Below are 21084 nucleotides of genomic sequence, written 5' to 3'. Positions count from 1 at the left end.
CAGTCGTAACGACTCTGGGTCACATCAGAGCAGTTTCAGCTGGTCTGCATCCCGGGAACACAACACTACTACGACAAAGCAGTGTGACTAAAACACTGTCCAATGTGCATTCGATGCTTTTCTGTGTTATCACATTGATTTTGAAAGCGATTGAACACTTTTCCGTATCCGTCGTCTTTCAAGTTGTTAGTCCAGAGCTGATCTGAGAGCAGTCACACAGCGCTGATAATGTTCTTTCTTAACTTGGCTCATATGATGTGTTTAAATGGCATCTCAGTCATATTCACCACTGCGCTCAAAGCGTCTGCCCGCCGTCAAACATTACCTGCTGATAGGAACTTCTGGGTCCGCTCTCTTGGGCCAAGAGACTCGCAACAAAATCCCGGATCCTCACAGACCTCCTCCTGAATGAAATCGACCCTTTCGTCCTCTCGGCTCCACCATGGCTCTCTTCTTTTGCCTCTAGCCCAGGTGGTCGCACAAAGCCAAGTGCCCCTTCTTTCTTTTAATATAAAAAATATAAAATCAAAACAGAAGAAATAAATCCCTCCCTTACAAATTATGGGCAGGAAAATATTATAGCCATGCCGCGCTGAATTAAAATTGCCATGTTTTTTCCTAATGCTATCCTTCGGCGTCCATCTTTACCCTGTTTTGGGAAAACTTTGTGTGGGTCTGCAGAGGGGACTGGGAGGACAACGGCCCCCCGGCTCCTGTCCCTCACCACGCCTAGAAAACCCTCCTGGTGATGGTGGGCCGACAGCCAATAGAAAGAGGGGCCCAAAAAACATGTCAAGCTAAGGGCCCCTTGTTGAACTAAGCAACAAGACCATCTTATATTTAATATGCCTTTAATTAACCAATTTGATATACTTTTATTTGACTTTTGTCTATTGTTTTTCGCCATCATTGATAACAATTTCACATTTGCGTAGGTGAAATATAATTAAAGACATGTAGTAATTCTGGTAGCCATGTTGTAATGACTCACTTAATTTTTCTTGAGATCTTCTTACAATTCAGTGGCAGGCAACTTCTTTCAGTCTGGTGTCAAGATTGAGGCGTTTTCTACGCAGGAAGTCTTTGTGAAGGTGGTCGCATGCTGCCACCTGGTGGACATATGGGGAATGTCATCTATTTTGTAGGCAGGTTCCAGTTGAAATAAAGAAAGTAAAATGCAGCTCTCCAGGTGGTTTTTGAAAGCGCTTATACAATCTAATATCATCAGCCAACAGACGACAGGTGTGTTTCTAATTTCATTATCGTGACGTTATCTATTGACAGTCCAATGTAGGCTCTTGCGTGTTCGCCCCGCAGTGTTGTTCTTCTCTCTAACAATAAAAAACAAAATACATCGCAGCAAATGTATAAGAACGTTTAGACAACTCTGACGGCAAATAAGAAGCACATAGGCTCCATAGCTCAGGGGTTAGAGCACTGGTCTTGTAAACCAGGGGTCGCGAGTTCAAATCTCGCTGGGGCCTACTTCCTTTTCATTTACCGTGGTGCCTGGCAGAGGGCATTTGTGATCGATTATTTAATTTTAGCAATGACATTGTCTCCATCCTTTGGGAGGTCACCAACTTCAATTTCCCGAATAAACGCTGTCAATGCTGACAAGTAAAATTGCTACAGATACAGTATACAGATATATAGACAGTCCATGCTCGTTATTCCAAATAATTGCTGTTACTTAAAGAACACATTTTCCTTTTCTAAATGGTTTATGCGAATAAAATATAAATGTAAAGTTTTAGAAGTGGGTTAAGCTACTGTTAGTCTTTAAGTTGTCCTTTGTGGGTTGTCTCAATTGAAATGGTGCATTTTCGCAATGAAAATAAATAGGAAAGAGGACGGTAATGAGCTGTACCAATACTTTGGAGTTGCAAATGTTAACACTAGCGAACATATCATAATATTAAGTATTTACTCGGGTTATTTAGCGAGTGTTAGGTATCAGAAAGAGCAAAAGCGTGTTAACTTTCCCCACTGGTAAGGTGGTGTTTTATTAAGGTGAACGTAAATAACTTGCTACAAATCCATTTTGACACATTACTCCCCAGCTCGGACCAGGATATGGAGTGTTACTGTCTAATGATATAGATATATACGCGTTTCTCAGAGCCCGGATAGCTCAGTCGGTAGAGCATCAGACTTTTAATCTGAGGGTCCAGGGTTCAAGTCCCTGTTCGGGCGGTTGACTTTTGTATCTACAACGTTTCTCACTTCCAATATTAAACAAAAAAAGATCGATCCGAAAACAAAAACAGTTTTAGTGCTTTATTTACTAAAATTCAACTCACACTTTGTATATGTTGTCTTGCAAATCTTATAGTAGTGGACCTATTAGCATGTGTATGAATATATTCAATGAAAAGTTCAAACTCTTCAACACTGTTCAGTCTACAATTTGACCCTACATTGACATACTCAGAAGAAAGATGCAGATTTCATTACAGGTCCTTTAGCAACAATAACATGCACAAAAGAATACGATCAATACAAGAAAGAGCAGGAGTGACCAAAACCATTAACTAAACAAACTGGTCAGGAGAGCTGGCTCTGTCCTGGACTGCCCTCTGGACACCACAGAGGAGGTGGGCAAGAGGAGGATGTTAGCCAAGCTGACATCGATCTTGGTCCCATCCCAGCCCCTGCATGAGACAGTGGGGGCCTTAAGCTCCTTCAGTAGCAGACTGCTGCATCCACTGTGAAAAAGGGAACACTACCACAGGTCCTTCATTCCAACAGCTGTCAGACTGTTTAACACCAGCATCATTCAATGCAGGACTGTGTTTATGTTCCAAATCACAACATCAAAAACATACTTTCTGCAGTACACCATTATTTATGTTAATATACACTAATATTCATTATAGCTGTGCAACTTATCTTGTGCAATATTACATATTTTTACTGTGTTTATATACTCTTACTGTGCAGTAATAGTCCAAGAACACTGTATTTCATTATTAATATTGTGTTCATGTGCAACTCAAAATCCACTGTGAAATTTGACTCATTCTTCACAAGGCAATATTTCTATAGTCTTTTGTATATAATGTACAGAGCCTCTACAGTTGTTTATTTAAATATCTTTTTATTGTCCATTTGTTCTACTTTTTTTCTACCTCTTGTTTTTACTCTTGCTGCTGTAACAAGTGAATTTCCCGGCATGGAAGGAATTACGTTAAGTAATTGTATTGTTAAGGTGTAAAATGGTAGTAGGATTCCAAGTTTGCATGATTGATGAACCTCCTGCGCACAAGTGGTACTCTGCTCACTGTGCTGAGATGATAAAGAATAACTAATAATTTGGGACAGTAAAGAGCATATTTACCTAGAACAGTCTGAAGATTGGTTCACATTTTTTTGTTTTGTTTTTTTCACTAGAAACATCTTGTCGGCCAAACCGAACCTTATGGTGAGCAGGCTTTGGCCCGTGGGCCTTACTGTGGGCAGCCCTGCACTAGAAGCAATTGACATCCCTGCATCCACCCCACAGACAGAAAACATTGTTTATGTATTGTTGGAAGCAGTTTCATCTTCTTTTTAGTTGTTGTTTGCAATATGGGTCTCACTGGTAGTCTACTTGTTTGACTTGGTTTTCCAGTGGGTGATGCAAATAGCCAGCACCAGAATCAGCAGTCCAAAACTCACAACCATACAGTACCAGTGGTGAAGGAGAAACCAAGGTGGACTTGGAGATAAAACTGAGGAATAGAGAGAGACAAAATGAAGATGAGGCTTTTGTTTGACTTTTTTAGAGCTATCTGTAAAAGCTGTATTTAATGAAATCACATTTCATTCTCAGATAATGGCACTGAAAACAGCTGCTCTGCATTTCCTTTGGTTGTATAATGCAATATGTTATGATACGTGGGGGCCATACTCATAGCTGCACTGCTACTATGTGCTTGTTGTGCCTAGCCAAAAGTCACCTTTTTGGATTTGCAGTTTGGGAACTGCCATCCATACTTTTACCTGTAACTATAAAACATAATGTGACCTGCCCACATCAAGAGAGGAGTATGTTTGCTACAGCCTGAGGATTCCTGCAACTACAAGCCACATGGCTACTACCAGCTGTAGAAGGATGCATGCATGATACAGAGTACAAATGAGCCATGGCCATTACACTATATTCTTTCAACAAGCAATTGTGCATGTCAAAAGATCAATGCCTGTGTTGCCTTATTCAAATTATGCACATTACCTCTGATTGCGATTGATGTGTAAACATATCTGATGAACTTGTGTCAGAGTTACCAGAGTGCAAAATATATTCTCTTACCCTGAAGCTTTGTTCCCCTTCCAACTGTTAAATGTGTCTTCACGTTAGCAATACAGTAGTACAGCCCAAGGTCGCTCTCCTCAACACTAGTGATCCTCAGTGCCAGAGATCGGTTCATCAACCTCACTGAGAAACGAGGGCTAAGCTGAAACCCTGAGAAAAAGGTTGCAGTCAGTCGAAGGCATATCAAATAAGACTAGCTCTTGTGTTATTAGAACTTGCAAAGCTGTTCCTCCTCCCAATCAGGCTCCTGGAGACAGCGGCAGGTATCCCAATCCCCAAACTCTGCATCTCTGGAGGAGTCAAGTGACAAGCTGCTATTTGTCCAAGCTTCCAATCGAATCCCCAGTCATCCTTGGTCTGTGGCACCATCTTGACTTTTTGTTATGAACTGAGATTCATACAAGTTTGCCACTTCAATAGTTTGATGTAGTGTGCAGGTTACTTATATTTTTTTTTAGTCACTACAGCCTTAGTTCAGTTGAGTTTTGAACTAGAGTTTAGAGCAAATCAGCACTTGAAATCATGATTCACCTTGGGATGGTTGTCCTTCTCTGAGGCTGGCACTGAGGACCACCGTGGGGGTGAGATCTGGTTGATGCTTAAGCCATGTTGTATCATAAAGGTAGGAGATGTTGCAGCCCAGTGTGACTGTTGAACCGAACAGGACATGTTGGACCTCAGCAGCAGGCACAAACGTCACCCAAAACCCAGCCATGGAGATAAACACTAGAGGGCGGCAAATGGACAGTAACTTTACAAAAGTATGCTGAGTTTAATCTTTAAAACATTTGAAATACTGTAGATGTGAATAACACTTTACTGACATAAAAACAAGATTATTATTAAGTAGGGCTGAGTCTGGGGGTATCTCTCCTGGATCCTTGAAATTTCATTTTACTCCTAGTCTACAGTCTACAGCTATGCTAACCAATTTTGACATGAAATGTTAGTGGTGGAAAAAAAAAAAGAAAAAAAGAAAAAAAAAAAGAAAATCCACTTGAAATCATTATCTTACCCAATAGATGGAAAAACTGTCCCTGCCACATTTGGCCCACATATTCTCTGAACTGAGTTTCATTCTCTGTCAGCTGGTCCTTCTTACACTGAAATTTTGTACATCCTTGGGCTGGCCTGCGATACATATTATAATATAATACATATAATATGTAACCTGTTATGAGCAAGAGCAAAGTCTTGCATCCTGATACGGGGCTCTTCTGATTGTTTAATCAACACACTTGATTACCATGTTTGATTAGATTTTTTTCAGTATGTTGCCCAAAGGTCTGGAACTCCATTCCTAAGTATTGTAAAGTTAGCTAGTCCAGCAACAACTTGTAAATGTCTTAAAACTCACTTTTATTTGAAGGCCTTTTCGTAGTAACATGTTTTTTTCTTATATTTATACTTTTACCAAAGTTTAAAGTATATTAAAATCAGTTTTTATTATCATAGCTTTTTGCAATCTTGATCTTGTTTGTCTTCCCCTTCCTTATTTTATTGGAATCTCTTTTAGAAATTGATATAAAAACAAATGATTATCATTACGTTACCATCAACGTGCTCTTGTTTAACATTTGTAATGGCCAAATAAAGAAACAGAAAACTGAACCATCCTGTTGCTACCACCATAGTCAGAACAAACAAATCAAGCTATGACAGCGTCATTGTAATCCTCACTCACTCTCTCATGTCTCTCTCTGCCTGCCTGGCTCAAACTTCATCTAAGAAAAGTAAAAAGTCAAATTTCCTAAACTATAAACAGTTATTTTCTGACTGCCTATCCAAAAGTATAGGATATATTTGCAGCTTACCAACAAAAATGGTTGTAATCCAGAAAGACTTCATTTTCCTTCTTCTCATCTTTGAGGGCGGTGGTGTTATGGTCTAGCCACAAAGACTTCCTTTTCAAATGACAAGCCATCGTTACTTCTACGTTTTCACCAAGTCTCTTTGCCTTTAACATGTTTCAGTTAGGCTAGGACACAAGTTTTCCATTTTGCCAAGCTCTAAGCAGTAATAATTTCATTTTGATCATTTGCTCTTTTTAAATTGTCTGCATTGTTCCATCTATGTAATTACTTTTGGATTGCTTCACTTTTTTAAAAAAGTCACTTAGATTTATGTCATCTTTTTTGTATGAATTAATCTCCAATTGTCTGTTTTGATATTTACTGTCTTAGTCTTAGAGACATATGTAATGTACAGAAGTGTGTTAAAATGAGTAAAAGGTGCTAGGCTTATACAAATGACCCAGTGTGGACTGACCTCATGGGAAGTAAAAACCACAAATAACAAGTAGTGTAAGAGCACCTCTGAGAACAGAACTGCAAAACATGTCTCTGTGGTAAAACACACAATAAATTATCCTAACGTGTACTATGTTCTAGTTAGAGAATGTATAGTTTAAACATGCAATACGTAAGAATGTGAATAAATTAATGTGTATTAATCACTTTGTATTTGCCAGTGTGTGACTGATTGTAATGTAACTTAAAAATTAGATCTCCCCAGTCTTTCTCTATTGTCTGTAACAGCCTGTGGACTCATTGCTATATAAAGGACTCGAAATGGATTCTGCTAAAATCCAAAGGATGTGACTTAGAAAGAGCTTAGAGCTTAGAAATCAAGTCGACAAAAAACAGATTCACCACAGTCTAACACTAAGTCCAAAGTCAAAGCTAACATTATTGCATGTAAAATATATTGATGTTGTGGTTTTAGCTGGCTAATGTCAGCTAATATTAGCTTGCTTGCTAATGTGAATGATTTGCTAGCTTATTTTCCTGTCAAGGAAGTGCTTTGCCTCTTCTTTCAGGAACTGCTCTGTGGCAGGGTGACATGTCAGGAAGAAAACCTGTTCTCAAGATCCTCCAGCATGTGATCAAGAACTGGAATGAAGACTCTCCCTCTCAGACTATCTCCAGTAGCTGGTAAAATCCAAGGAATCTTTCTTTGACCAAGCCCTGTGGATTAACATAGTGCACACACAATGCAAGCTATTCTGAATGATGATCCCTTACTTCATACACCATTATGGTGTACATTTTTGTCCCTTTAATGTCAGAATTGATCCTTGAAATGACAATATCAGAGGTGCATTGAATCATCTCATTTTGGGATTTAGGTTTGCAGGTGTGACGACCCTCCCTGTTTGCTTGCTTTCCCTCTCTCCTGACATCAGCAGGGTTGTCAGTGGCATTGGCATCACCTGGGCTGTTGGAGGTTGTGGGCCTATAAGACTCTCCTGGAGCTCAGTTGCTGTCTCTCTCCTTGGCCTGCGACAGCTCTGGCTTTTTGTTTGACCTTTTGTTTCTTTGTTCCACCTTACAACACACACACACACACACACACACACACACACACACACACACACACACACACACACACACACACACACACACACACACACACACACACACACACACACACACACACACACACACACACATACACATATGCATGCACTCACTTACACCACTGATATTACAGACCACACACGCCATGATTAGATTAGGTTGCTTTTTTTATGTTATCTTCTTTAAATAAATACTTTGTTTAATTGGCTTTTTGTGTGCATCTCCCTCTTTTGTCATGGCTGTGCGGGCCGGTTCATGACAAGTGGGGGCTCGTCCTGTTTTAATTTGTTTGGTTTGAGGCCGTTTTGTGGTGGCCCTTTGACGTAGGGTTTCATTTGGGGTTGTTTTTTGTGTTTGGGAGATGCATTTTTGAGATAAATGTTTTTGTTATTTGGTTTGGTTTGATTGTTTCAGTTAGGAGAGTTTTTTTTGGCCTGTAGTCTCATGTGTTTGCAAACATGGGCAGGTGTGAACCGTCAGCAGTGATTGCGTATCTTTTGGTGTGAATTTATGCTTTTGTGGAGTTTCCCTGGTTAGGTTTAGCAACGTGGCCCATTTGGGCTTGTTGTTTTTTTGTTTTAGTTTGTTATTTTTGTGTGGTGTGCGGGTGGAGCAGTAGTCTCGGGTACACATCCACAGCTGTCAGGTGAGTATCCAGCTTGCTGGGGGCTTGGCCGGGTTGATGGTTTGAGTGTTTAAATATCCCACCGCTAATCTGCACGAAGACTAGGCAGTGAGTTAGATTAGTTTTGGATACGCAGGTTAGTTAGAGGGAGACTTCACATTAGTTTGGGGATATGTGTAGTGTCTCTTTTTCTGCATTGGATGACCTTGGCATCACTGTTTGGGGGTTCGGTTGTTTCTCTTCTGCTGGTTTTGTGTTTCCTTTTTACCTGATGTGTCTGTAGCCTACTATGGCAGGCATAGAGGATTTTGTGGCTTGTGTGGAGTTTTTGGAAGGCTGCACTAAAGATCAGCTTTTGAAGGTTGCGGAGAGATACGATCTTGATTTAAGTGATCTTAGTGTTAAACGTAAAGCTAATTTACAGGCTTTAGTAAAGATGCAGTTGATTAGTAAAGGAGTGTTGGTTGTTAAGCAAGGAGACGCTGTTCAGGCGCAGGCATCACAATTTTTTGGAGTTCCATCAGGTAATTTAACTTTTGAGCAGCAGAGAGAATTGCTGTTATTGCAGCTGGCTCATGAGAAGGACAAGCAGCAGTTGGACTGGGAGAGGCAAAAGATGGAGTTGGAGAAGCAGGTTACAATTGAACGCTTGCGGTGTGAGACAGAGCAGGCCAAGATAGACTTGGAGGCTACCAGGTTGGACTTGGTTAGGGATGGTAAGCTGCCTGGAGAGGTTTGGCAGGAGGGGGATGGTTCCTCTTCACCGTCAAGGTCCTATGATGTTGTGAGTAGTTTGCGGCTCTTGCCTAAGTTTAGTGAGAGGGATCCGGATGTTTTTTTCTCTTTGAGTGGCTTGGAGAAGCAAGAGGCTGGTCAGACTCTGACCAAACATTGCTGCTGCAGTGTGTTTTGACGGGGAAAGCACAGGAGGCGTATGCATGTCTGGGCTGTGAAAACCTTACTTATGCTTCGGTCAAGGCTGCTGTACTGAAAGCGTACGAGTTGGTCCCAGAGGCATACTGCCAGCGTTTAAGGACATGGGAGAAGAGGGCTAATCAGTCACATATGGAGTTTGTAAGAGAGCTGACCAATCACTTCAATCGTTGGTGTGTTGCCTCAGGTGTTGATGATTTTGAAAGTTTGTGCAATTTGTTCATTCTGGAGCAGTTTAAAGACTCTTTGCCCAGTCGAGTTGCCACATATCTTAATGAGCACAAGGTTACGACTGCTACTGAGGCTGCGGGGCTAACCGACGAGTATGTGCTTGTGCACAAGGGTTGGTCTGGTGAGCCTGGACGGGAACCTGCTAGGAAAAAGGAGGGTGATGTTAGGTCGCCAGTGAGTTTTGGCGTTCCCACAGGTAGGGGCTTCCGGGCAGTGCCTCAGAAGGGGGAGAATGTGTGTAATTATTGCCGTGAGGCAGGCCATTGGAAGTCAGACTGCCCAGTATTGAGGTCTAAAAAGCAGCATGCTGGAGGTGGGCATGTTAAACCTGCAGCCCTCGCTGTGAGTATTGTGGATCCTGTGGTTGCCAGGCCATGCCAAACTGAGTGGGGGAAACCTGGCCTGACTGGGGTGTTGGATGAATCCTATCTGCCTTTTATTTCAGATGGGTTTGTAACACAGGTTGGTAGTGATGTTAAAGTGCCTGTTAAAATTTTAAGGGATACAGGTGCTTTTAACTCATATGTTTTGGAGTCTGTTTTGGCTTTCTCTGAGAAGACTGATACTGGGGACGGAATCTTTATGCGAGGGATGGGTTTGGATGTGGTTCCTGTTCCGGTGCATAAGTTGAATTTGGACTGTGAATTGGTGCAGCGTGAGGTCCCTATGGGTGTCAGACCAGCACTACCAGTAGGGGGGGTTGATATCATTGGGCAACGACCTTGCAGGCAGCCGTGTTTGGGCCAAGGGGTCACCGCCTCCGGTGGTCGCTCTCTCTCCTGTGGGGGCAGAACAGCCTGATGAAAGTGCAGTGCTCTTCCCTGAGGTTTTTCCAGCATGTGTGGCTACACGGGCAATGTGTCGGGCTGAGTCCAAGGGGGTAGATGGGGAAGGTGAGACTGTTTTGCCATGTTTGCCTGATTTTCCTTTGTCTGTCTCTCACAGTGAGCTACAGAAGGAGCAGAGAGCTGACCGGTCTTTGGAGGAGCTGTTTGGGTCTGTGCTGATGCCCTGTGAGGTGAAAAATGTTGCCAGTGGTTGTCTTCAGGATGATGTCTTGATGAGGAAGTGGGTGCCCCACAGGGAGGATTTTGTTGGGGATCCCATCTTTCAAGTGGTAGTTCCATCAAAATTTCATGGTCATGTGTTAAAGCTGGCTCATGATGGGTCTGGGCATTTGGGGGTCCGTAAAACATATGACAGGATTTTGCATCATTTTTTTTGGCCACGACTTAAAAAGGATGTTTCCCTGCACATTAGACATTGTAGTACGTGTCAGCTGACTGGTAAGCCGAACCAGGTTGTTAAGCCAGCTCCACTGCAGCCTATTCCAGCTATCAGTCAGCCTTTTGAGTATTTGCTCATTGATTGTGTGGGGCCGCTGCCCAAGGCCCAGTCTGGTTGCCAGTATCTGCTGTCTCTAATGTGTCAGAGCACCAGGTATCCAGCGGCTTACCCATTGCGTACAATTACAGCAAGGGCAGTGGTTAAGGCTCTGACACAGTTCATTTCTGTTTTTGGCATCCCTAGAGTCATCCAAAGTGACCAGGGATCGAAATTTTCTTCTCACCTGTTGGGCCAAGTGTTAAAACTCCTGGGAATCAAACACAACCAGTCTTCAGCTTACCACACTCAGAGTCAAGGCGCCCTGGAGCGTTTTCATCAAACGCTCAAATCACTTTTGTGTGCTTACTGTACTGAACTGAATGGGGACTGGGAGGAGGGGCTCCCCTGGTTGCTTTTGGCTGCAAGGGAGGTAGTGCAAGAAAGCACGGGGTTCAGCCCAAATGATTTGGTGTTTGGTCATGCTGTACAGGGGCCACTGGCTGTATTTAAAGATGGCTGGAAGGAGGTAGATCCACCCACCAACTTGACTGACTATGTCAATGGGTTTAGGCATAGATTATACACTGCTGGGGAGCTGGCAAAACAAAGGCTGACTACATCACAGGCTAAAATGAAGAAAGGGTATGATTGCAGAGCTGAGCTTCGTGAGTTTAGTGTGGGGGACCAAGTTTTGGCTCTGTGTCCATTGGTGAGCTCCCCTTTTCAAGCAAGGTTTAAGGGCCCTTACACAGTGGTTAAGTGTGTTTCTGACCTAAACTACTTGATTTCAACTCCGGGTCGGAGGAAGTCAGTTAAACTTCTTCATGTGAACCTGCTTAAGCCCTATTATGCTCACTCTCCCAGTGTATCCGGTACTGACCAGCAGGGGTCAGTGGCAGTGAGTCCTGTTTTGGTAGTGGGTACAGTGGGGGTGGTTCCGGGTGAGGGTATGGGTGATGTTCTTGAGCCTGATGAGGGGGTGTTGTCGGGCCGGTTGAAAAATTCAGAGACCCTCAGGAACTTAAAGGGGTTGTTCTGTCATTTGCCAGAAACACAGGCTCAGGAATATGAGGAGCTGATTTTGAAATACCCTGGTTTGTTTGGGGATGTGCTGTCCCGTACTGAATGGGCTGAACATGATATTGATGTGGGTGAGACACAGCCTATTCAGCAACATTTTTACAGGGTTTCTCCTGAAAAGCGTAAATGCTTAGATGCTGAGGTAGGGTATATGATTGATAATGGCATTGCTGTGCCTTCCTCTTCAAGCTGGGCTTCTCCTTGCCTCTTGGTACCAAAGAGTGATGGAACACCGAGGTTTTGCTCTGATTTTAGGAAGGTTAACAATGTGACAAAGCCAGACTCATTTCCATTGCCCCGAATGGAGGACTGCGTGGACCAGGTGGGCGCTGTAAGATATGTGAGCAAATTTGATCTGCTGAAGGGCTACTGGCAGGTGCCCTTGTCCAAGCGAGCACAGGAAGTGGCAGCTTTCATCACTCCGTCAGGGCTGTATTCCTACCAGGTGATGCCTTTTGGTTTAAGGAACGCGCTGGCCACATTTCAACGTCTGATGAACTGTGTGGTGGCTGGGTTGGCTGGGTGTGCGGTTTATTTGGACGATTTAGTGGTCTACAGTGATTCTTGGTTTTCTCACATGCAGCGGGTTAGGGCGTTGTTTGACAGGCTGGCCGAGGCAAAGCTCACAGTGAATCTTGCTAAGTGTGAGTTGGCTCGGGGTACTGTGACTTACCTCGGTCGGGTGGTCGGTCAGGGGCAGGTGGCTCCTGTGCGGGCCAAGGTCTTGGCAATTGAGCAGTTCCCACAGCCCGTTACTAAGAAGGAACTCGTGAGATTTCTGGGGATGGTAGGGTATTATCGGTGTTTCTGTAGGAATTTTTCATCAGTGGTGGCTTCGCTTACAGACTTGCTGAAGGCCAGGGCTCAGTTTGTTTGGACAGCAGAGTGCCAGGAGGCTTTCAGTAATATCAAGACTCTCTTGTGTTCAGCACCAGTGTTGGCTGCACCCCGTTTTGACTGTCCTTTTGTTTTGCAGGTGGATGCGAGCCAGGTAGGAGCAGGGGCAGTGTTGATGCAGGCAGATGAGCAGGGAGTTGACAGACCAATTAGTTTCTTCTCCAAGAAGTTTAACTGGCACCAGGTGAATTACTCCGTGGTTGAAAAGGAGGCCCTTGCCTTGGTCTGGGCCCTGCAGTACTTTGCAGTTTATGTGGAGTCAAGTGTGGCACCGGTTGTGGTCTATACAGACCACAATCCACTAACTTTTTTTACACACTTTGAGGTGCCCTAACCAGAGACTGATTAGGTGGTCGCTGTTCCTGCAGTCTCACAATCTGGACATTAGACACATTAAAGGCCGTGATAATGTGGTGGCAGATGCTCTGTCTCGGGCTCCAGTGATGGAGTAGGTAGTGCAAGTTCATCTCCTGTTCTCCCTCTGTTATTGTTTGTGTTTGCCTCCCTAGATTGAGATGGAGGAGGAGATGTTGGGGACTGGTGGGTTGTAAGTATGTTGTACTATTCCACATATTGTGTAGATGTTGTTGGTAACTGTGATGTTTTGACAGGGGTCCTGTGGCCCCGTCTTATGGGGGGGGTGTGACGACCCTCCCTGTTTGCTTGCTTTCCCTCTCTCCTGACATCAGCAGGGTTGTCAGTGGCATTGGCATCACCTGGGCTGTTGGAGGTTGTGGGCCTATAAGACTCTCCTGGAGCTCAGTTGCTGTCTCTCTCCTTGGCCTGCGACAGCTCTGGCTTTTTGTTTGACCTTTTGTTTCTTTATTCCACCTTACAACACACACACATACTTCCACATGCATGCACTCACTTACACCACTGATCTTACAGACCACACACACGCCATGATTAGATTAGGTTGCTTTTTTTATGTTATCTTCTTTAAATAAATACTTTGTTTAATTGGCTTTTTGTGTGCATCTCCCTCTTTTGTCATGGCTGTGCGGGCCAGTTCGTGACACAGGAAAGGATGAACTTCTCAAGAAGTTACATGCTCCCTGAAAGAATCTAATGCCCTCTTCCAGTTTGTTTATTCTGTGATGCTAAGTGTGTCTTTTTAATCCCTTGCCTGTTTTGGTTTGCCATATAATCTGCACATGAAGCAGAATGCTGCATTCACAGTGTAGCAAACCAACTTGGTTGGAATAATCTTCTGTTTGCCAAACATGCTGGATGGAAAGTGGTGATGTTTCAGTTGCCTTGGCCCCATATCTGCAGTCCCCAAATCAGTTGAGATGCCTCTTGTTGCCTCTTGGCAATGCTGCCCTCATTTCTGTTCTGCCTCATTGTTGTTGTCTAATTTGTCTCCCTCTCCTATGTCCTTTCCTTGCTACTGACAATATATGCAATGTCCAACAGATTGTAGCCAGTGATTCCGCGACAGAATGAGGAGGCTGCCAGCGAAGGGCTAACATTCTTTTGCTGCTGTCAGACCAGCTAAAAGTCTATACGTTCAATGAGATGAGAGCTAGTGAGGAAGTAACATTCAACAGTAGCAGTTTAGGACAACATGGCACTTTAACATCCAGGAGATTAATAAGATTGTGGATACCATTCTCCAAATATGCACTACTCCTGGGCAATTCCAGTACATGTGCAGAAAAGACCCTATTTTTTTCATTTGAGCAGAGCTCGCAGTGGGTAGAAGGCATGAGCTTCATCAGATGAAGTTTTCTATAGGCTCTATTTTCGACTCCGCTGCCAGCGCGGTGCACGCGGCGCCACTGGCGCAGTAGCATTTTCAACCGGCACAAGCAGGCGCACGGCGCACTTGGTATTTTGGTAAACTGAGGCGTACAGAGGTGCGCCAGGATGGGCGTTGCAGTGCGGTAGGGGGGAGGTGTCGGCATAATGCCGGCGCATTGGAATTTTCAACCATTTCGGTCTGCACGGGCAGCATAAAAGTGCGCTGAAAGCTCGCCACCTCAGACCTTGTCAACTCTGTGCGCCAGCGGCGCAAGTGGATTTTCGTAAACCGGCGGAGTCTGTCAGGTTTCCACAGTGTCTGGCATTTCACTGCGATCAATAATTAGCAACAACCATTCAATGCAACTATCTGAGTCAGCACATACAGTCAGACCTAAATTTATATATTTTGATCGGTATCTCATCTGACCACATCGAAAGCGCGTTCGGCACGCGTAATGGTCACACACCCTGAATGAATGTACACAGGTGAAACAGGGATGCAAACTAATCAATTAACGTCGCTGTGCCAAGCAGAAACAGCCGTGGCATCCTACAGAGCATATATACTGCATCTATCTCAGAGCACTCGAGAGACAGAGAGACAGACACATGGAAAAACGTAAGTGATGATCGTTGTCCGCTATTACCCACGTCATTTCATTCCAAATACAAATGTTATCATTGTAATGCTTAACGTTATCTGCAACGATGGAGTACATCATTGCTTTGAGGAGGATGGAGAGGAGGCCGAGGATTTACCATCTAAGGACCTCATATTTAGACATCAGAATCAGAAATCCTTTATTTATCCCCGAGGGGAAATTGTTTTTGTTGCAGTGCTCCTTACAAGAATAGAATTAGATTAAAATTAGAAAAGAAAGAAAAGAGAGAGAACTATATATATAAAAAGCAAATATAAAAACAAAATATTTATATTGAGAATATATATATATACAAAATATAGAACATAAAATATATATATATATATATATATATATATATATATATATATATATATATATATATATATGTGTGTGTGTAGACCATTGCGAGAATTGAAAGGGGACACCACCTGTAATAAGATTGCAATTATTAAATATGGGGCTGTGTGTGTGCCATTTTAAAGGAGTTGTTGCCATGTTGGTAATTAAAAGAACATAATTGGACCAAGCTGGCACTTAGCAAGTATACAGTAGGAGGCATAGCAGAGTCAACAAGCTCCTGTAGCCGATGGGGGTGGGCAAGATTCTCTTCTATTGCTCTCCATGAGACCTTAGCATTGGGGTCAAGCCATGTTGACACAGGACGGAGCACATACGACCAGAAATACAATTTAAGGTTTGGGGCAGCCAAGCCACCTTCTTTTTTCCTTCTTTGTAAAGTGGAAAACCTACGTTGCCACCCCACATGAGCTTAGAGATTTTTTTAGTCAGTTTGCCCCAGTAACCAACTGGGGGAGGAAGGGGTATCATATTGGAAAAGAAATTAATTCTGGGGAGAATATCCATTTTAATCCTGGAAAATCGAGCAGACAAAGAATTAGGCAATTTCATCCATCTGTCCAAATCCTCCTCAGCTTGTTTTGATTTTTTTGAAAGTTCTTAATAGAAACAGAGTGTAAAGAAGGATGGATATCAATACACAGATATTTGAAAAATTTAACAACAGGGATGTGAGGAGGAAGTGCACATGGGTTTAAGGCCAAGTTAAGGGGCATTAGTTGGGACTTGAACCAATTGATTTCATAGATGCTAAAATCATATCTCACATGTACTGTCCAACTTCCTCCCAGAAAGTTGAGAAGAACTCGGGTGGAATACCATCCCACCCTGGAGATTGCTGAATGCACATTGAATGCTCAAGCTCACACCTGGTTCTTCCTGCTCTTGCTTTCTCTCTCTCCTCTCCCTTCATTCTTCTCTCACCCTTTTTGCACTGACAATCACACACACACGAACATATTGTATCCTTCTTGAAAATGACATCATATGATCTGATAATAAATACAGCAAACAGAGTACAGTATTTGTGATTTGTGTGTGTGTGGTTGTATAAATGCAAGCGGAGGTTGGAGAGAATCCACATTTGATAACAGCATATCAATACATTGCTTAGTTATGTGAAATCGTTGTGGAGTCATTATAACTATGTGGTCTTCTTGACGACCTCTCCACTTTCTCACCTGGTTCTTGCTTTCTCTCTGTGCCGACTCCATCCTGCTCTCTGCCTTCTTTTCCTCTCAATCCACCTCTCTCTCTCTCTCTCTCTTTGTGCTGTCAGCCAAAGGGCAAACATAACAATCAAACAGAATATTTATAATCTAATAATAAAAAGTATAAATTGATCAATTTATAACATTATTTTAATTGAATATTGGGTTGTGGGCAATGCAGGGTAGCATCAATTTTTAACTTACTCTAACTTATCTAGTGTAATGGCTATTTTTCAAAAAGTTGTTCTTCAGTTAATAGAAACTAACAACTAAGGGCTGCTGAGGCACCATTTCAGTCAATTCTCCAGGCAATATTCACTTTTCAATTTATTTATTTTCCAGTTCCAAAAGCAAACCTCCGCCTCTCTCTCTTGCGCTGATAAAAAAAAACAACAACAAAAAAATAGTGCTGTCAGGCGATTAAAAAAATTAATCTAATTAATTACAGGATTTGTAATTAATTAATCTAATTAATCGCATTTTAATCTCATATCTGCTAAAGGTCCCCAAATAAAGAATTTGAATTCTAGGACATTACAATTCACTGACATTCACATTACAGCTGGTGAATTCTTTTCATCACTGTAGTTCTTGACGGTAGCTGGAAATTAGAGTCAGATGACGCTATCTGAAACGCCTCTTTTAGGCCCTCGTCTTCCACGATTGAAATCGGCCTGCAATCAGCAGCAACCCACTTTGCGATTGAGTTTGTCAGTTTTTCTGTCGTGGCTTTGCTCATTTGTTTTCCTAACTCAGCAAGTGTGGGTTGGTGGAGTGAGCTCACGGTAGCACTAGCGGCACTAGCAGCAACTACATGTTTAGTGTTTAAATGATAATTCAGGCTGGAGCTGCTACGGTGATAGGAAAATTCTCTTTTACACAAGGTACAAATCACTGCGTTCTTGTTAATAGTCCCGTCTTTGTTCTTTTTATAAATAAACTTGCCGTTCAAAGGTCCAAGTAGGCTTGCCTCGCTCTCCGGTGTCGCATCCACGTCTGTTGTTGTTTTGACTAGTAGCGCAGGTAGGATGCAGCCTACGGGTCACTCAAAGGGCCAAATTTAAAATGCTTGCGCATTGACTTGCCACTCATGATTAATTGCGTTAATTTTTATAGCGCGTTAATTTGCAGCGTAATTAATGAATCTAATTAACGTGTTAAACTGACAGCCCTACAAAAAAACAATCTTATCTCTATCTTATCTTTCTCACCTGAACTTGGCTGTTTTCTTCATAAAAACAATTGTATAGCCATCAATGGAAAAAAACAAGTATTTCCAGCGAACCAGGGTCAAGGTCAGGGTTTGTCCCTAAATGCACTGCAAATGTACCATAAAGCCCAGTTCTATCAGAATAAGAAACACTGCCTGTTTACACCTGTAAACAGCACGGTCCATGTGTTGTCCAAACGCACAAGATGCATTCTAAAACCAGGTATAAACAGGGTGCATGTACAAGTGTACAGGTAGACTAGCTCAGAGTCAGAGAACTAACATTACAGTAGCCGGTAGTCTGGGAGCTAGCTTGCTTGCAAATGTCAGCTAACGTTCTTTTACACTAAATTCACACTGGACACTTTCACTTGCCAGACCAGTCATTACGACAAATTTGACATAACATTCTCTGTCAGAACATTCTGCCGTTTGAATTGCTAACCTTTCAATTTACTTGTGTTTGAGAATTAACAGACCTGTCAGCCAATAAGACAAGTATTTACACGCATTTACCTGTGAAGCCTGTCTGATTGGTGTGGCCTTCATTGCTTCACAGAATGTACAAAATTTTTACACAGCCATCTTATGTAGTGACAAACCACACAAAGTGGACTGTGGATAATTATTTGGAGCTAAAGAAAAAATCTTCGGGGTTACAGCCCCAGATGCCCAGCCCAGGCAATGCCACTGGTGGCCAACTAGCTAACTCCTAAACTAAGCTGTGGTTGGCCATATGGCTGTGGCCTGACTATATGGTCTGGGTCTGGCTTTGGTTGAGTCATGGAATTGACTGATGGACGGATTTGCAAACAGCAGGCTAGTTGCTATCATGGAGCCAAAGGTCGAAATAAAAGGAATATTAGGAACATTATAGATAGAAATGTTATACTAAATATGATGGTAATTTATTTTCCTGCATTCAGTGTTCATTTCAACGTTCAGTCTTGTGTCAGCTATATTGCGTCACTGTTTTGCATTGGAGTGCAAGCATGAACAAGAGAATGTTGACTGCAGTTCACTGAGCAACCACTGGTGTCATTAATAACACAGCTTTTCTGACAGCTACACATCGTGTAGGTGCTGTGTATGAGTTCAGAAAGTAACTCATACACAGCATTGCATGACTCAGTAAAGCGTTTTTAATAATAAGGATTTTGATGGATTATATTTTGGTATCGTCATTCATTAGTGTCTGTAATATTGTCCTTCATTATTATGTGATTGCAGTGATTATTGAGAGTTGGGACAGATGGGTATGGGAGATGACATTCATAACTGATATAAGCACCTGTTCATGTACATATGGTTGGTGGGAGAAAGAATAAGTGAATAGCCCTATTTTTATTTTTGTTTTAAATCTACCTTTTTCATCAATATAAGTTATTTAATGTTTTGTTTTGTTTTTTTTATTTCATCTCAGCAAATCTTTCTGGTAGTGCCTCAGACAAAGCAAACCTGGTCTGATCAGCCTCTGAGTCACCTTTTAGTTTGTAGCTACACATAGAACCTTTAAAAGACATTATACAGAAAGAGTATGCTGTAATGCTGCTTGTACTAAGGTTTAAGGGTCTCTTTCACTTTCTATTCTGGCCCAGACAGACAGTGCCAGATTCAGTGTGAGAAACAGAGAAACAAGAAACAAAACAGATCTGGCTGAAATTGGGGGCTAGTGAAGAGAGGTAAAAATGGTTGTAGAAATGTGATCAAACTAGTTGGGAGTAACATGTTGTATGCCTTTAAAAGTCTGATGATTTCTTATGCCTTTAGGCTGTACAACCCCATTGTTGTCCAAAATCTATTAGAAAAACATCAGTGGTCACAATGTTGCACTGGATGACATGTTCCTAAATTATCATGAAAATGGGCATTGCAGTGCATTTTGAGTCATTCTCACGTATATCATTCTGCTGTAAATATCCACTAGCTCAGCAAATGTGTATTAATCCTATGCTGAATATAGTCCCAAAGAGATGTACTCTGTTCTCCTCTTTAATAAACATTTGCTATATACAACACTGCCCAGCTATTGTTGAAACTGTTAGAGATGGTAATGTATTGGTATGGTATGGTATGGTATGGTATGGTATGGTATGGTATGGTATGGTATGGTATGGTATTTAATAGCAGCTGTAGCTTTTCAGGTTTTTGATGATGAAGTTTGGCAAGCCAGAAAAAAAGGGTGCAGCAATGATCAAGTCTTGCTCTGTTTGTAACCACATATAAACATGCCTTTACTTGACAGTTGTGAGTACTTATTAGATTTTTATTTCACTGATAAACAAGTAAAAATTGACCACACAACTATAAAAGATGTCACTAATAGGTTAAAGTGTTAAATCACTGTAAGGGACTGAACTGGCAGGGGTGAGGAATCACAGTAATATTTCCAGAGTTTTATTCACCCAAAAATGAAACTGTTCTATTCAAAAAATCAAAAAAGAGGTTAGTTAAACAGGGCAAAGCTCAGACTAAACAAGAACTGAATTGAACTGAAGTGGTCTAACAAAGACAAAACTAACCGAACAGACTGACCACAAAGGGGAAAGTATACCATGGCTGATGAAATAATATTACAAACAAAAGAGGTAACTCGAAGACAAACACTACCAACAAACTGTAAATACAACAGGCAAGTCCTCCAGTATTGATATGCTGATAATTAACTAAAACAAAGGTACCAAAAACTCATAAACTATGATTAAATACATTAACTAAATCTTGAACCAAAATTCACCTTCCCCCCATTATATGGCAGGCACTTGGTGTAGTCTGACTGCCCACTTCCTGCTCTGCTATAAAGTATAAGGTGTAAGTGTGTGTGTGTGTGTGTGTGTGTGTGTGTGTGTGTGTGTGTGTGTGTGTGTGTGTGTGTGTGTGTGGCCATATGTCTTTATGCTTAGGGTAAGTCTCCAGGAAATGAATGTAATTCTATTGAATGTCCAAAAAACACAACCGTGTGTGGGTGGGCGGGTGTGAAAGAGAGTGAGTGTAGAAAGGTTACAGACATCTAAATGAGCCGCTGAAGTCACCAAAGCCAAAACAAGCAAACTTACCTTTGATTATAGCCATGATGATTGTGTTTCTGAGACATCTGCCTTCACTCCTTTATAATGGAGGTAGAAAATTTTTGTGCTGTTCCTGATCACATCATAAGTTAAAATT

General features: G+C 42.1%; 1 protein-coding gene, 2 non-coding genes and 1 gene segment (V, D, J or C); 2 read left to right on the top strand and 2 right to left on the bottom strand.

The window, feature by feature from the left end:
* LOC139340146 (E3 ubiquitin-protein ligase DTX4-like) overlaps nucleotides 1-677 on the bottom strand; it is a 36064-nt gene extending 35387 nt beyond the window's left edge. The window contains exon 1 of the mRNA XM_070975796.1: nucleotides 326-677. The gene's annotated coding sequence lies outside the window, so the exon portion shown is untranslated. The remainder of the gene's footprint in view (nucleotides 1-325) is intronic.
* A 734-nt stretch (nucleotides 678-1411) lies between these two features.
* On the top strand, nucleotides 1412-1484 carry trnat-ugu (transfer RNA threonine (anticodon UGU)). The gene has a single exon. It is a non-coding gene; the product is annotated as a tRNA-Thr (tRNA).
* A 639-nt stretch (nucleotides 1485-2123) lies between these two features.
* Nucleotides 2124-2196, top strand: trnak-uuu (transfer RNA lysine (anticodon UUU)). Its single transcript has one exon. It is a non-coding gene; the product is annotated as a tRNA-Lys (tRNA).
* Nucleotides 2197-2266: 70 nt separating this feature from the next.
* On the bottom strand, nucleotides 2267-6175 carry LOC139337746 (Ig kappa chain V-II region 17S29.1-like). The segment is given in 4 exon segments: nucleotides 2267-3713; nucleotides 4295-4447; nucleotides 4829-5023; nucleotides 6112-6175. Coding segments are annotated over 4 exon segments (522 nt in total).
* Between the last annotated feature and the right edge of the window lie 14909 nt (nucleotides 6176-21084).

Source organism: Chaetodon trifascialis, chromosome 2 (assembly GCF_039877785.1).
Source record: "Chaetodon trifascialis isolate fChaTrf1 chromosome 2, fChaTrf1.hap1, whole genome shotgun sequence".
NCBI classification, from domain to species: Eukaryota; Metazoa; Chordata; class Actinopteri; order Chaetodontiformes; family Chaetodontidae; genus Chaetodon; species Chaetodon trifascialis.
This window is presented reverse-complemented; position numbering and strand designations above follow the sequence as displayed.